The 17,163-nt window shown below is 52.1% G+C and overlaps 3 protein-coding genes across 3 annotated transcripts; all 3 read left to right on the forward strand.

The window, feature by feature from the left end:
- Positions 1-181: 181 nt before the first annotated feature.
- Positions 182-2,167, forward strand: CPAR01_10341 (HhH-GPD family base excision DNA repair protein; the record flags this gene model as incomplete). The annotated part of the gene is made up of 2 exons (XM_060494602.1): positions 182-266; positions 333-2,167. The coding sequence occupies 2 exons, from the start codon at positions 182-184 to the stop codon at positions 2,165-2,167; spliced, it is 1,920 nt and encodes a 639-aa protein (XP_060346784.1).
- A 1,532-nt stretch (positions 2,168-3,699) lies between these two features.
- Positions 3,700-10,192, forward strand: CPAR01_10342 (helicase sen1; the record flags this gene model as incomplete). Its single annotated transcript, XM_060494603.1, has 5 exons — positions 3,700-4,058; positions 4,121-7,840; positions 7,894-9,745; positions 9,816-10,046; positions 10,100-10,192. 5 exons carry the CDS (start codon positions 3,700-3,702, stop codon positions 10,190-10,192), a joined length of 6,255 nt encoding a protein of 2,084 aa, XP_060346785.1.
- A 2,563-nt stretch (positions 10,193-12,755) lies between these two features.
- On the forward strand, positions 12,756-12,884 carry CPAR01_10343 (uncharacterized protein; the record flags this gene model as incomplete). Its single annotated transcript, XM_060494604.1, has 1 exon — positions 12,756-12,884. One exon carries the CDS (start codon positions 12,756-12,758, stop codon positions 12,882-12,884), a length of 129 nt encoding a protein of 42 aa, XP_060346786.1.
- Between the last annotated feature and the right edge of the window lie 4,279 nt (positions 12,885-17,163).

Here is a 17,163-nt window from a genome sequence, read left to right on the forward strand (position 1 = left end):
GAAACAAGCCAGAAACCTACCGATTCCTCTTTTGCTATTGGGCCCCTGATCGCCATAACATTCCCCTACACTTGTGCCACGAAGTAGAGCACATTGTACTCGCGCTATCTCACTGGATTAATCAATACCTACTGAGTCTTCGTGGAATCTTGACCTATTGTCCTATTTTTCTCGCACAATCATGCAAACTCGAAGTGCGACCAGGCGAGCTGCCCAGAAGATTCTTTTACCTTTAGAAGAAGCAGAAACGTCCAAACAGTCTCCTGGTAAGCGTGCCACCTTGTAAAGTGTCGTATCTCTAACAGACGAAGGAGGCACACATTCACTTGTAGATGAGAGAACACTTCCTTCACCAGTAGAAGATGGAACAGTCCAATTGGCCGTGGGTGCAAAAGCAATCCCACCACCAGCTGATGCAGGAGCGATCTTATCACCAATCAATGCTGGAGCGATCCAACTTCCAACGGACGCAGGAGCGATTCAATTGCCAGTACACAACGGGACGGTCCGTCGACCAGCAGATAAAGAGGCATTCTACCAAACTTCTACCACACATACCCCCCAAAGGAGTCCTCCAGAGCCAGCGGACCAAGAAAACGTGCGTTCACCAAAAGAAGACAGAAAGTTTTGGCTGGCTTCTATCAAGAACGCTACCAACAAAAGACCTTCAGGGGGCACAAGAATGTTACGATCGGCTGCTCCTGGGGTGAAGAGACACGCTGAAGACAACGAAGAGGATGATTACCATCCACAAGCGATTAAGCGAGTGAAAGCCGCATCCAAGGACGCATCATCTACCCAGGAGATCAGGGTAGATCTCCCCCATGGTTTAGGAAGTTACATTTCCAACCTGGCGGTCATCGTCAGAGATGAGAACTCGTTCCCAAACAGCTGCTCTGATGATTTCGCGTCGACGAGAAAGAACATGACTGCAGAAGATTTAGAGAAAGCTTCCAAGAGATACCGACGATTAAAGAAGCCGACAACAGCGACCGTGGATCTCAGTGAGGCAAACGAAGAGGCGATCGACAAAGCAGGAAGCGATCCAGATTCAACTGACGACCTAGATTCAGAGGACGAACAGAAGGTCGTCAAGGAGAAGGATTATGGACTGATGCCAGGAGAGACACCGTACCGCGACTGGCCTGGACCTAGTGCAGGGGAGTGCCAGGTTGTCTACGACATCCTTGTTCAGGAATACCAAAAGAGAGAGAAGAGTGAGGAGCCTGCGAAGCACAAAGCACTTAACTTTATCCAACCAGCCGCAATACCGCCAGCTTCTGCCAATGTCGCTGGGTGTGGAGAAGTGCCATGCTTGGTTGATGCCATGATGAGAACAATCATCAGCCAGTCGGTCACCCGAGAAAGCGCCGACAAGGTGATAGAAAATATTATCAAACTGATTGGTATGCTTGACAAGAAAGGACCTGGCCCAGAGAGTATCAATTGGAATGCTCTGCGAAAGGCCCCGAAAGATGCAGTGCTGGAGGCTTTTCGACCAGGTGGGCTTGGTCCCACAAAGTACAATGCCATCAAGACGTGCCTCAGCATGATTCGCAAAGATAACAAGAAAAGGGCAAAGATGTACCTCAAGGAGAAAGAAACGAAAGATCCCAGCAATTCGCCTGGGACAGCGAGATTGAGCCCAGAACAAAGGGACCACCAGCTGAGCAAGATTAATGCGGGCATACTAACACTGGATCACATCCGAATCATGAAGCCACATGATGCAATGCTGGAACTCGTCAAATACCCCCAGGTCGCAGTCAAGACTGCGTCTTGTCTTCTACTATTCAATTTGCAGATGCCCAGCTTTGCGGTCGACACCCATGTACATCGGATGACAAGATGGCTGGGATGGGCCCCCATGAAAGCAAGCCCGAACGACACATACATGCACTGCGACTTTCGAGTACCCGACCACCTCAAGTATGGACTTCATCAGTTGTTCATTGAGCACGGTGGAAATTGCTACCGTTGCCAAGGGTCGACAGTGGAAGGTACTACGAAGTGGAATAGTACTGTCTGTCCACTTGAGCACCTCCTGGCTCGTGACAAGAAACAGACTCAGGCGAAGGTGAAGAACAAGAGTGTGAGAGAGTCGGGCACACTCGATGTGTGGGTAAAATTCACCAAGCCTCAAGCTGGTGTATCAGGGGCCGATTAGACGAACATATCGTTTAGCCCGGGGTGGAGAGCATCAGGTCTCTGGGACCAAGGGAATGCGATACATTGATTCTAGGTGGCTGGATCTATCATCGAGATGGATCATCCGCAAAAGAGACACGTCATGAAAAAACTACTTTTGGGGGAGGCATCTGGAGGATCTATTATCTGCGGCGGGTCGCCATTCTCATCCACAGCATGGTGTGATGGGCGCACGAAGTTACCCAGAAGGGCATATGGGGGGTGCTTTCATTTGGGAGATCTGATTGCGGACCGGCGGGATTCAACTAGCTTGAGCAAAAACGTGAATGAGAACTGCTAGGCAGTGACACTCCCTGATTTCCACTATGCCATACATTAATGTTGCTATTCCACTAACTTGAGCCCGAGGGAGCTCCTTGCTATTTGGGACGACTTTGTCTGTGATTCATATCCAACTGAGTACAAAATCTAAATCCCAGTGGTCACTTTGGAGGTAATGAACACCATGAGAGAGCCCAGTCATGGATTTCTATTCATGTTGGTCTTCCAACATTGCCATACTGTAATTCTAGACTTCAGAGAGACGCCGCCGGTGCGGTCGCAGGAAGCCAGGATAGATATTGGTTTGCCAGAAATAGAAATGCTTAGTTGTTCGTTGAATTCATTCATGTATGACATGGACTCATTAGCATGGGCTAAGCTAAAGTTCAATCATGGTGTTGTTGAAGAATGCAGGGCCAAGAAGGTCATCAAGGGACCAATGTTGGATGCTTGGAGGTGAGATTTAAGGTATGGTCTGTGCGCTCACAGTGATAGCCTCCTTGTTCCTGTGCCACAGCATTGTCCAAGTTAGCCACTGCACAAACTCCAGTACCCTTTCAGCCTGCCACGCGCTACCTCCAATGAGGTACCTCACGATGGGTCAAGTCCCCACCCCCTTGTCGACACGCTTTAATGGGAATTGACGCCTGGCCGCGTCCTGGCCGGGCCGGAGCGTGTCACTGCCATTTTTGCAGCCCACTTGCCTGGCTTCACCTTTTGATTGCCTTCAGCTACCTTCTTTCCCCCTCCAACAACCAAACCAGAAGATCGTGGGCTTTCCCTTTCCTTCCCGCGGCCTTCCTCCTCCAAGCTCACCGTTCCCTACAGCGGGCTGTTTCGCTGAAGCCTATTTTTCTTTTCCCCACGAGGCTATTTCCGTTTGCCTTTCTATCGCAACACCGAGCAACCGAGGAGAGACAACCACGAAAATCGACAATCTTCCGGCTCGCAGACGCAAGACCTGTCACGTGTGTCTCTCAAGCTGACATCCGCAAGGTCTGACTTTGCTTCATACATGAATCGCGCGCAGATTTCAGCTATTTCACCACCTTCCGTCTTGGTCGCAAGAGTACGACGAGTCCTTCCTTCCGAATTCACAACCACCACTGCTGAAGCTCCTTCGCCTGTCGCATCGCGAGTCACTCAACGCAAACCATCAAGCTACCTTGCGCTTGTCCGATCTCGATTACCCTTACGATATGCCTCGACGGGCTCGATCACTGCAGTAAAATGGAGTCACAACCGGTCGAGGATATCCTCGAGCAGAGCTATCGGAAGTTTACCCAAATTCCTCCCGACTTCCACCTTCTCTGTCCCAAGGTTGACGAGGATGATTTTGAGGACTACGACGACCTACACACTGATGGCGAAGATATCACAGCTCTAGAGAAGAAGGAGAGAGTAGAAAAATGGAAGGAGCGGCTCGACATCGCCTACTGGACTAGTCTTCTCCTTGCCTATGGCAAAGATAAGGCTGGTGTTTGGCTCGACGCCTGGGGCAGCCGGATGGCTATTAACCTCCACAACTGCGACAAGTGCGTCCTCAACTGGCACATGTATCGCAAGAAGTATCTTCAGGTCTTTTCCGAGTAAGTTCAGACTAGCCAGAACGCCACGAGCGTTCGCCGTGACCAAACTAATGGTACTTTAGAAAATGGCCAGAGGAAGCCGTCGCCGGCATCGAGAATTGCCTCCACCGCTTCGATTTCGACCGAATCGACAAAGGTCTTCAATGGGCCAAGGACATCATATTGAAGGTTGAGAATGAGGGCCGCGCCTTTACGAGGAGCGACTTGGGCGAGGAACAGGGCGCAGTTTTGCTCACTGTTTACGAGGCTCTATGCTGTATGGCATACGTCAGCGTGCCGGAGAAAAGAACTCTGTTCCAGTTCGTCTTCGTCCGCCTCTCTGGCAAGAAGCCACTGAAGCTGGGTGAAAACGTCCTGCTCCCTGCCATGACCCAGTTCCTCTTTGGAGAAGACAAGGTCCGCCTCCAATTCGCCGAAAAGTCCTGGGAGCGCCTGCGGCCAAAGTCTTTGACACAAGAGCAATTCAATTGGGCTATTCACGACAACTTGGTGGTCGCTATTCAGTCAGTTTCAGCACTCAACCCCAGAGATCCCGCATCCCTTCCGGAGATCGAACGTTTCTGGAAAGCCGTCAACTGGATCATCAAGACCCTAGACGAGAAGCTCTTGTTGCACGGAATTCGGGGTATGGAGATCAAGCCCAGCATCTACGACTTGCTCTTCGTCCATATGCAGTGCGAGTCGGAGGCGATCCTGCTGCTCATCATTCAAGCGTTGACTGTCCTGCTCGAAACGTCACCACAGGCTTTCTGGGATACTATTGGTGACGCGAGACCATTCGTCGTCATTGAGCAGCTCCTCTCCCAGCCTTTGTTCAAGCAGCTTCTTGCGCAATCTTTGACCTTCGCCATCAAGTATGACGATGGCACGGGCAAAAATGACTCGGTCGAGTCAATCACAACCTCGTGGATCAACACATGGATTGCCTCACTTAAACGTCAGCAAAAGGGCGATGCTTGCGAACAGCTGCTTCACCTGCTTTTCGAGCAAGTCATCCACGATGCTAGAATCGGAGAGCAAGGAAAGGCCGCTTGTATCAGGGCTGGCTTAGATGCGCTAGACCATGTCCTGCGATCGTTTCTGGACCCTACAATTGATGTCATCTCAGGCACCACATCTGTCTACATCAACACAATTCTCAACGTCACTCTCAAGTACAAAGATATCATCAACGAAGGAGCGGACACCAGAAGCACGGATCAACACACACTGGGTGTGCCCAAGGCAGCCATGAGCGTCATTAGTGCCGCCTTGAGCTTGGACTCTAGAGTAACTGCTGAGGAGCATCTCGAACTTCGCAAGGCTACGCCCAAGCCGATCCAGACTGCCGTCACCCGCAAATCGGCAGACTTGTGGGACGGATTCCTGGAAAACCTTTACGAAGGCAAGCTCATCCTAGCCAAGACCATGCTGATGGCAATGGCTCCTCTTATCAACGTTGAGAGATTCCATCCTAATAGAAAGGAACCTGAAAAGTTGGATCCGGCGAAGAAGAGCTTCAATACCCGTTTCCAAATGGTTGCGGAGGCACTCGGACGCGTTCTGCAGCGAATGTGCGAGTTTACGTCACCGCAACTCAACGAGCTGTGCCTCATGGCCCAGAGCATTCGGCCCATCATTGCTTTCACAGTCCACGGCGAGGACGAAATCAGCAGTGCCAGTGCCGAACTTATCAAGTTGATTACCGAACAGCCTTCCAAGGAGGACGCACTCACCGTTTTACTTGAACGGAATCTTAGCACCACTCTCTCTTCAATGATTTTTGCAATAAGAAGAATCATGGAGCCGGCACATGCAGCATGGGGACCCGCTCGCAATATCATCAACACCGCCAAAGTCGTGCTCTCAGGTCTCGGTGATCTTTCATCTGGCATCCTCAGATCCAAGACTTTGGACAGCAATGAACAGATCGCCGTCACTGGCTGGTGGGTTGCCCACTGGAGATACATCGAGGTCGCGTTCACATCTACCGGTAACTGGTCTCATCTTGCCGATATCAAAGTGATGCAGGACTTTTGTCGCGATGTCATCGAGTTGGCAGACGGCATGCTTGCCCAGGATGGTCTATTTGCATCGGCGCTGCAAGCTACTACCTCGCAGAACGACGTGAAGCAGGCAAAGCCGAAAGAAGAAGAACTGACCAAGATGCAACAGCTTCTGAAGGATCCTCAGCGTCACCTCTTTGGCATTGTCAGGATGCTTCGACTGAGGGATACCTACCTGGTTGAAGTCACGGTCAAGGTTGTGGCCAAGTTACTGACGAGACTGCGTGAGAATTCAATCGACATCCCCAGCGACTCTAAGAATTACGTTCAAGACTCCTGTATCAAGTCATCGACAACCGGCCGCTACCCAGTCACTACCAACATGAACGACCAACAGCGTGCCGAGCTTCTGAAAGCTCTGGGTGAAGATGATGACATTGAAATCATCCAGATCCAGCCAGTTTCTAAGGAGAAGCCAAAGAAACAGAGTTTCCTCGATGCCTGGTCCAAGTCCGGTTCTTCAACACCAACGTCCCAGGCCGTTCGGTCAAACAAGGACGACGTTCTCGAGCTCAGCAGTTCCGTCGACAAGAAAAGATCAATCTTGGACCAAATGGCCGCTCGCCAGAAAGCGTCGCCAGCCATCCCCCGCATGGCCGTCAAGCCCAAGCTTGAGCCAGTGGTCACTCAAGCATCGAAGAACGCCCTCATTGAGTCGCGCAAGAAAGCCAAATTGGAGAAAGCTAAGAGAGATGCCGATGAGGTTGCAAGAGTTCGCGCTCTCCGGGGAGCCGCCAATGTGGGTGAGGGCTCGGGGCTAAAGGGACTTAGTGGTGTAGTTGGCAAAGAACACACAACGCAGAAGAGTCAAATCCTGGTCGACAGCGACGAGGAAGAGGATGATGATTCTGGAGAGGAGGATCTCAACAACCTCATTAACAAGGGCCAACAAGGCCAAAAGGCTGTTGATGAAGCCCAAAGACGTCGCGAACGGGCACTGCTCGAAAAGACGCGAGGCCCAGTCAAGAAGGTAAAGGTACAACGCTCTGCCAAGGATATGCGTGCGCGTTTGATCCCCCCGATGGATCAACTTCATCAAGCCATCCTGGAATGGGACATCTTCCACGAGGGCAATGATCCGCCCTCGACCTCGTCTTCAATGGCGATTACACGGGTTGCAAGCTCGTATGCCCACCCTCAGGAGTACAAGCAGACCTTTTTGGGTCTCCTGATTTCTGAAGCCTGGCGATCTTTTGTGACTGCCAAAGATGAGTCGACGTCTAAGCCGTACGGACTCAAGATCGCGTCTCGTATGAATGTTGATAAATTTCTTGAAGTGACTGCCAGCATTCCCAAGACTGAGAGCAAGGAAAGGCTGCTATCAGAGGGTGACATTATTTTGGTGTCAAACAGCACTGATCCTCTGACGGACAAGTCTGAAGCCCATGCTCTGGCAAGAATTTGGAAAACCACGTACAAGAAGGAAAGGCTGGAAGTGACATACCGCTTGAATAGCAAGAATAACCCCTTGCTTGCCATCAATGCCCTCGGTGTTGGCGCTGAACTCCAAGCCGTCAAGATCACCAACATGACGACTATTGAGCGAGAGTATGCAGCCCTTGAGAGTCTGCAATACTACGACCTCATGCTTGAGGTTCTCAAAGCCGAGCCATCGCCCATTCTGAAGTACGGCGACGAGGCTGTCAAGGGCGTCATGCAGAATTACCAGCTCAACCCTGGTCAGGCCAAAGCCATTCTCGGTGCTAAGGACAACGATGGCTTCACCTTGATTCAAGGGTAAGAACCATTTCGTTCCTCTCATCTTTTATATATACGCTAACACTTTACAGACCTCCCGGTACGGGCAAGACGAAGACAATTGTGGCCATGGTCGGCTCGCTGCTCACCGGCAACATCCAACCCCCTGGAACGGCTATCAAGCCCAAGCTTCCTACTCAGGGCCAAGCCGCCATGCCGAAAAAGCTTCTGGTATGCGCTCCCAGTAACGCCGCTGTAGACGAGCTGGTGTTGCGTCTGAAGCAGGGCGTCAAGACGATGACCGGGTCTTTCCACAAGATCAATGTGCTTCGTCTGGGAAGAAGCGATGCAATCAACGCCGCCGTCCGAGACGTCACTCTCGATGAGTTGGTCAAGAAGAAACTCGAGGGAGACACCACGCAGAACAAAGCCAAGGAGGAACGCGACAAGATGCATAACGACGCGGCCAAAATCAGAGACGAACTGGCGGAGCTCCGACCCAAACTGGACGAGGCGCGCAAAAACGGTGACCGCAATCTTTCGCTAGCCCTGCAGCGAGCTTTCGATCAGTTGAAGCGTGCTCAGATTAACATTGGAGCCAAGATTGACGATGACAAGACGAGCGGCAACACAGTCAGTCGTGAAGCCGAGATTCGACGCCGGCAAATCCAGCAAGAGATTCTTGATGGAGCCCAGGTTCTCTGCGCCACGCTCAGCGGTAGTGGTCACGAGATGTTCAAGAACCTCAACGTCGAGTTCGAGACGGTCATCATCGACGAGGCAGCGCAGTGTGTTGAGCTCAGCGCCTTGATTCCGTTGAAGTACGGTTGCACCAAGTGTATCCTCGTCGGTGACCCGAAGCAGTTGCCACCCACTGTGCTTTCTCAATCCGCCGCTAGATTTGGATACGACCAGAGTCTGTTCGTCCGAATGCAGCAAAATCATCCTGACTATGTCCATCTCCTCGACCGCCAATACCGTATGCACCCCGAGATCAGCTTGTTCCCCAGCTTGGAATTCTACGAAGGCAAGCTTGTGGACGGAGAAGATATGAGCGCACTCCGTCGCCAGCCTTGGCACGCAAGCGCCCTCCTTGGCCCCTATCGGTTCTTCGATGTCGAGGGTACCCAGTCAAAGGGCAGCAAGGGTCGCTCTTTGGTCAACCACTCCGAGTTGAAGGTTGCCATGCAGCTTTACGAGCGGTTCAAGACGGATTTCGGACGAAACTACGATGTGCGCGGCAAGATTGGTATCATTACGCCGTATAAAGCTCAGTTGCAAGAGCTGAAGTGGCAGTTCGCGCGTCGTTACGGAGAGTCGATCACCGAGGACATTGAGTTCAATACCACGGATGCCTTCCAGGGTCGAGAGTGCGAGATTATCATCTTCTCTTGCGTCCGAGCTGATCCTACCGGCGGTATTGGTTTCGTCAAGGATATCAGACGTATGAACGTCGGTCTCACCCGTGCTAAATCCTCTCTGTGGATTTTGGGAGATTCTAGAGCCCTGGTGCAGGGAGAGTTCTGGAATAAGCTCATCGACAACGCCAAGCAAAGATCACTCTACACCAAGGGAGATGTCATGTCGATGCTGCAGAAGACGAGCGTTCTACAGGCGTTGCCCCCGTCGCCGCCAAAACCCGCGCAGAAGAATGACTTTGATGCTGAGATAGGGGACCAGCTTCAAATCAAAGACGTGGACTTGGCAGATGTGGCGCCCACGGCGCAGCCCCGAAAGCCGTCTCAGCCGGCCCAGCAACCACCGACAAACTACCCCGTCCCGGAGCGTCGATCAGGCTCCTGGGAGGGAAACAACCGAGGCGACGCACACCATTCTGCCGCCCGAAACTCGGATCGGCCACCAATTATCCAATCATCTACGGCGAAGCAAGAGTCCAAGAAGAGACCATCTGATGCCAATGAAGGACAGCGTGGCGCAAAGAGGGTATGTGACGACACGAGCAATGATAATAGCAGAGAATCTTCCCCAGCAATTCCTAACACAACAATTATAGATGGCGACCGAACAGAACCGGCTGCCCAACAGACCGCCACCGACGGGGCCCAAAGCCATGATCCAGGCCAGGGAGCCCAAGGCACCGAAGCCGGCGAAGGACCCTTCTGCCATGGTAGCCCTCGGTCTGACACCAGCTGCACGACCGCCGGCGATGGAGACGACAGCATCGTCTTCGAGGACGTTGCCTACCAACTCTTCACTTCCGCAGAACCGTAATTTGCCACAGAGAGTAAGTCAGCTAAGAGACCCTGAACTTCTGAACGAGGCTAACACAAACCCTAGCCTCCTGGACAGGGTGGACCAAACGGACCAGTCATCCACAGGAAGAAGCAGAAGGCCGATCCCTTCATTCAGAGAAAGCCTCACAAACGTTAGGCCAACCTACCGGAATTGCGACGCGACGATTCTTTTTCCATTTTTTGTTAGAGTAGACTCGATACAGCTGCCTGAATTGGGCACAACAAGGGTTTTTGCATCACGGAGACAAGGGACATATGAGCTCCTGGCGTTTACAGGTTTCTTGAAGCAAGGGGAAACATTGAGCATCATCTTGTGACGGCAACAAGGTTTGCTTGCCTCTAGGGAATTCTACCTTTTGGTCTGGCCATGAGGAGAGAAAAAGAGCTCTTTGGCACGGACATTTGGCCCCTCAGGGCAAGGATGCATTAGGGGGAAAGCTAGAAAGCAGCTAGGAAAAGCAGCTTTGGGGCAGAGAGAGGCAGCGGAGGAAAGCGAGGCGAGCCCTGGTGACCGGCATCAGGTTTAGGTAGGCCGAATAATGATGTGCCGTCCATATGAGGCACATTTTATCATTCAACGCGCGTGCCTCTTGACTATCTTAGGAAGAGGAAAAATGGCAGGAAAGTGACATGACATCGTATCGCGTTGAGAGTTGGTGAGAAAGAGCGGGACTTCATCAACTTGGTGAGGCGGCCACTTATGCAGGGGCCGGGGATAGCATCCCGCTCTCCCGTAGTTTGGCTCCTAAAAAATTTCTGTTCTTCACAAGCGTCGGCGGGATGACGACGGCGTGTGTACAGTATGTGATCGCGCACGCGAGTTCCTCGGAAAACTCTCTAGACAAATTGTCACGGTTGGGGGATAAGAGGAAACCAGCAGAGGGCTTACCGACTCACCGAGTCTCTTAAATGGAACGTTAGCTGTTATTTTTAGTTTTTTGCATGGATTTCAGTCTTTTTTTTCTTTCTTTTCAATTTAGTCACTTCCATCACGGCATCTCGAAGGCAAAACTAATACCTACTCCAGAGTCCCGTACGGAGCAGGTTCCTGTTGGAACCCAAGACATGGCAGGGGGATCGTAGAGGCGACGGCGCGTGGCGCCTTCTGGGGGAGGGATTCGGGTTAGATCAAGGAAAAAAGGCGTTGTCGCGCTCTTCGCGTCGCGTGTGTTCGGGTGGCTTGGACACTTTTAGAAACAGCGAGAGTGATGATGATTGGGGAGAGTATGTGATGTGTTGGAGAGGAGAGGAGAGGAGAGAAAAGAGCTAGTGAGCAAGCGTGGTTTAAGTGTAAGCAGGGTAGAGAGAGAGAGAGAGACGAACTCGGAGGAGAGCCTAGACTGTGAAGAAGAAGAAGAAAACTTTAAACTTGCTAGCTGCTAGGCTGTCCTCGCGTTTACAAGCCTCGCCGTTTTGGCGTTTGATATTTCCTTTTCGAAGTTTTGTGTTTTCGAGAAGGAGGAGGAGGAGGTTGGGGGAATGGAAAGTTGAGGAAAGTTTCAGTGTAGTGTCATCATCGTCGATCACCTTAGTTTTGGTCGAATTCGACAAGATTTGAAGTTCTCGCTTGGGGTTTACTTGTTCGTATGATGATGGCGTGAGTTGTCACGCTTGCCTTTTGACTTTGTGAGCCTTTTAGCTTGACGCGGTTAGCCGACACGAGACACGGACGATACGGATGGGATACCCGTATGTTTTCCCCGGGGGGTTGTGACGGGACGCTGCTGGTGAGACGGGACCATCACCGGAAAAGCCGTTTTTTTTAAGGCGGATCTCGGACGGACGTTTTGACGAGGAGACAGGTGTGGCAGGTGTGTCTTCTAGGTCTTGGTGGAGGGCTACGTTAGTAAGAAGGGAGGTTTGCTCGGTGCCGGATGGGCTGGCTGGCGGACGGGCGGTCGGCGGCGGCGGGCGGCGGGCGGGCTTGGGCGCGAAAGCTATCGTATATACTGCGACGATACTTGCGCCAGTCCATCCCGGGGGATGGGTAATCCTGCGGTGGCCGTCGTCTCGGAGTTGCGATTTCTAGATGTGTGGTTGGCTTACTTTGTGGACTGGATGGTCTTGGCGGTGCTTGGTGATAGACGGAGGGGTTCGTGTAAGTACTCTTGTGTGTGTCCGAGTGCCGGCCGAAAATTTGTACTTTTGTCAACTCCGTTCTGGTGAGGTTTGTGGAAAAAAAAAAGAGAGACTATGTGCGTGGAAAGAAAGGAATCAAACGGCGAGGCGAGGCAAAAGAGAAGCATAGCGTAGCAAAGCAAAGCAAACGTGGCTCGGTAGCGGGAAAACCACATGGCTTTTCCCCTCTTTGGCTGCTTGTGTGGCTTGTAATTCTGTCTTTTTACGAGAGGCGACGAGTGATAGATCGGGGGGGGGGGGGGCTTGGAATAGACAATATGTGAGCACTCTTCCGCCCGTTTGGGTGAGCCTGACACGCCTTACTCCCCTGGGAGGGATAGGCGAGCCGAGAACTTGGAGGAGAAGGAGGGGACGGCCGAGTCAAGATTCGGTTGCTCGGGGCACTGTCTCTCTGTTAGTCAAGCCTCTGTGGAGAGTTTGCTTTCTTTTTCACAATTTGATAGATGGACCATGGTGGGAAGGCTTGGAAAGAAGGAGCGAGATCTTGGTTTACGGGAGCCTAGAACTTGGAGGGCGAGATGCTGTGTCTGACTCTCAGCGTAACTAAGAATATGATTCAGATGTTTGTGATTCAGATTGGGCAAGGAAAAAGAGAGAAACATTTTGTGTGGAACGTATTCCGTAGTCCGTACTCCAAAGACACGGGCAGAGTTTGCTGGTGCCTACCAATACTTAATACCTTGGTGTAGCCCAGACGAAAAGGATGTGGAGGACGAGAAGGATGAGCGACTAGGATGGCACGGTGGATGTCAAGCAAGGTCAGGCACCTCGGGTTGAATGATTTTGTGGAGAGAGGAGACATGTGTCATTCGTTCATCTGAAGGTTTTGACGGGCAGTTACACAATTCTTTTCGGGCTGGATGGGATGGACTTGTATAGAAAGGGAGGACGGGGTGTCCCCTGTCTGGCTGTGCGAACCATTCCAAAGGCAGCTTAACCGTAGCTTGCACCAACTCAGCAAAAGCTGGCAACAAGATCCCTGACGACGGGCCCCCTTTTAGGTGTCTCTGGTGGGTAGGCGATGCTGGGCTGGGAAGATCAAGGTATGTGCTTTTTGCCTGGCCCATAGCTGGATCTCGTAAGTCTTGAATCTTGGGTCGGACAAGTTCGGCACGGCGCAGACATGGGTCGTTTCTTGTTTCTGGGACAAATGTTTCGGCTCTTGCGCATGCGGAGAGAGTGAAAGAAAGGGTTGCAGAGCGGCCTGTGTTGCGGATGAGGGATGGGAGGTAAGACAGAGGGGTCAAGCGGGATTGTTGAGTGGACCGGGGGATGGAAGATGGGGAAGGGGGGGCGTAAAGGAATGACTAGGAACTGAGGAGGCCTAGAGCGTAGGAAAGCTAGGAAAAACTCTAGGCTTTGCCTGGAGTTGAAGATGGTGATGTGTGATATGTGTCGTGAATGTGATGTGTGTGTGTGATGAGGATGGTGGACGGGGGAAAGAGAGATGAAAAAAAAAAAAAAAAAAGGTCTGTTCGCCGCGCAAGGGAGAGCGAGGGAGATGGAGCCGAGAGTTCAGGTCGAGGTCGAGGCCGAGGCCGAAAGGCCGTGGCGTCCCCGGCGACTGGGGATCTCTTTGCGGAATACTACCTTGCCGTCGTCACCGTACAGTAGCATCACGATCCGGTACGGGGTCTTGTCGGGAGGGCGATTCGATCATGCGGTTGTCGTCGGTAACGATAGGCCGGATCTTTGGTTTGGTCAGCATTACCTATGGGAAAGGGTCCAAAGGGAGGAAAGGGAGACAGCAAGCAGGTAAAAGAGTGCGCGAAGGAAGCCGAGCTTTTGGAGCGATGTGGAGGGATGGAGTTGAATAGAGTGGGAACAGCCAAACAGGGCTCGACAGGCCTCGGGAATCGGAGGCAGGGAGGATCCCTCACGGGGGATGCGTCCGGCTGGACGGACGGGAAGGGGGAGGGGGGAGCTCCACGGAGATCATTGGGATAAGTTTAGCGAGCGGGATGCAAGTTGTGCATGGATCATTGGCGGTGCAGTGCAGAGCTGGATGCCGGGCAGGGGTTACGAAGTCAAGGACATGTGCATGGTTACCCAGCGATCCGATGCATTGTTCATAGCCGCGAGCAAGGGGGAAGATCGGGAGAGGGCAACGAAGGGGACTTCAGCAGCGCATGGGCCACCAAACTATGAATGCACCGAGGGTTGTATTGAGGCAGGGGGGAAGAGTTGACGAAGATGCAAAGAGCTGAAATGTGCGTGCATTGCAGAATTTGTGAGCCAAGCATAGGCTGTGTGTGAGTGTATGAGAGTGTGAATATCTTCAGTAGCTTCGCATTCCTTTCCATAGACAGATAGATAGTCGACACGTCGGATGAGATCTACAAGAACCCACGGAACTAATGAATGTAACCCCCCGACCCAAAATATCAGCCCGATGCGGTTTGTGCGCTGCATAAGCCGATAAGCTTCCTTCATGCCAGATGCGCTGAGACTCACTCCCTGCACTTGGGTCAAGTGAAAGTCACAAGTTGTGAGTGAAGAATGAGTGAGTGAGAGGCTCGAGGTGACAAGTCACGTCACTCTCGGGCACCTCGCGCCTTTTTTGTGCTGGTGGTGGGCCTGAAAGATGCAGGAATTCAGGACTAGGGAGGAGGAACTAGCGCTTGAGGCCGTTGCCGGCGTTGGGACGGCCGGGTTTTGGATTGTGAGATGTTTGTGAATCGTCTCTGTTAGTGAGAGACTCTTCCCCTATCCATCGACCTTAGGTAAGGTAAGCCTCTCAGAACATGAGCAGTCTAGGTCGGCGGGAACATGCCGAAGCCAGCATTGCTTCTATCATTTCAATCTCGCTCATTTAGCGATGATTTTGACTGGCATTGTGTACAGAACCCAAGATTACAAATGAAATGAAGCTCATTGTGTGTTATTAAACACAACACGGTTGTGAGACATTATCAACCGAGAAAACGGCCGACGTTCTCTGCATGCCTTACAAGGTACCTTATCTTATGTCCGTAGAGCAAAACTCATAATTGTAAACGGAAGACGGCCTGGGAGATGACGGAGAGAAGCCAAAACAAGCCACAAATGTCCTGCTATTCTTGCGGACGGACACGGAATCGACTTAGTTCCTGCTTAGTTTCTTAGTCACCACTCATCCTCGACCATTCTATTTTCTAGCTGGGTTCCCGTCATATGAAAACGGTCGCATCATTACCTCTTTCGGTACTCTGTTTTTCCATGGTAATCTTGGATATACCCGTCAAATTACGTCGACAATACCTCGGGCCGATCAACATCAAGAAAGACCATTTACAGAGGGAAACAATGTAGGCAATTACAAGGCAGGCCGAACAATTGCCAACAACGCCAAAAGAATCTAATATCATTCCATTGAGCATCTGACACAAGAGGCTGCCGCCCCAGTGTATTGGTCACACCGTGGGTCCAGGGCAAGACACTTCAGAAACTAACGCCAACCAAGAAATTCCAGCTTCTACTTTGCACTCTTCCACCGGATATTCCAACAAGACAAACATAGCAAGAGAGGAGTGACAACTTGACAAGTACCTTTCTAACAAAGGCAGCCTCTCAGAGGTCTGACCGTGATATGAGCACCCTGGCTGCACATCACCACCCACCACTGGGAACTGCAGCGAATCTCATCGCTATCGCTTCGCATCGCTGTATGCTGCATGCTGCATATACTGCCACCGTGCGCACTGCACCCCTACCGCATATCCCTGGCCAGGGCCACCCAGCGTCCTGGGCGCCGTCAGCTTTCTCCTCAACCTCCAGGCTCCAAAAGTCTTTTCTCCTATTCCGTTTGTCCTCCTTAAGGATCTCCTGGTAACCGAGCAAATAGGGACGAACGGGCTTGGGTCCTTGTTGTCCGACGCACGCCAAACGTGATGATCGTCGTTTCTTTTTCTAACCCCCGGTCCACCGTCCGTCTGCCATCTTCATGCTCAAGCCCGCTCTTGGTCCGCACTCTTTGCTGCCGGACGTAACCAGAACCAGGTTTGCCTAGCTGTCAACCGGGACCCGTCTGTCTACCTGCTTGGATTTCTTCCGATGACAGACTGGCAGAGAGCAGACACGAAAGGGGAAAAAAGCAAACTTCCCCTTGCAGTTCTTTGCTCCCCAACCCACTGGGCTGCGCCGGGATGCCCTCACCCGGCAGCTTCTCCATCTGTCAACTTATCAAGTTTTCCAAGTTTGTGTGTCTCCTTTAGGACCTTTCGCAGCCGATACCGCGTACTTGGTCATATCTCAGCAAAAACCCAATGCTGCGGTCTCGCTTCCAAACTTGGGACTCGGGATTGACTCTTGTCTCGCGCCCGAGCACTTTCCTCAAGTCAGAAGAGTGACACACTCTGGGTACACTACACGTCTCCAAGTGGTGGACCGTCCTGGACCTGCAAGGCGCCGGCAAGCAGGAACATCACGGAGCTCCAGTGTGGCGCTGTCAAACTGGGTATCCTTTTTTCTCTCTCTTTGCAGTTGGGCTTTGGGGGCTTCCATACGCATCCGTTACCACATGGTTCGTTTTCTTTGGCCCTTCTGGCTCTGTTCTCTCTAAGACTTGCCTACTTTTTTCTTCGCCGTCACGCCTCGTTCGCGCCCCCGTATGTCCCAGATTTTCCTTCCACAAGTGTTGTCTCTGGGGAGGAAGCCTCGTGGACGTTCGCGCCTCCGAAAGCTACCTTAAACGAGGAATAAGAAAAATAAATTGCGAGCAGAGGCCAGCCCGACCCCGAGTCTCAGCGCCACGAGTCCACCGAGCGGCCCCTAGACGAAGCGTACTAGACTTCTCTTGGTGACGACGCCTTCTTCCTCCCTTGATCTGCCCTGAGGTCCCTCAGGTTCCTCCATTCCCCCACTCACCAGTGACTTACTCCTCCACTTCCTCCGCCTGCCGCCGCGCCGCGTTTACGGTTGTTGGTCTCTTCGCTTCGTCTCCCCTTGCCTCAAATTGGGTCCCTTTCTACCTACCCCCTAGGCTCTGGA

This window comes from Colletotrichum paranaense (genome assembly GCF_030867605.1).
Source record: "Colletotrichum paranaense strain IMI 384185 chromosome Unknown Scaffold_8.1, whole genome shotgun sequence".
Classification (NCBI taxonomy): domain Eukaryota; kingdom Fungi; phylum Ascomycota; class Sordariomycetes; order Glomerellales; family Glomerellaceae; genus Colletotrichum; species Colletotrichum paranaense.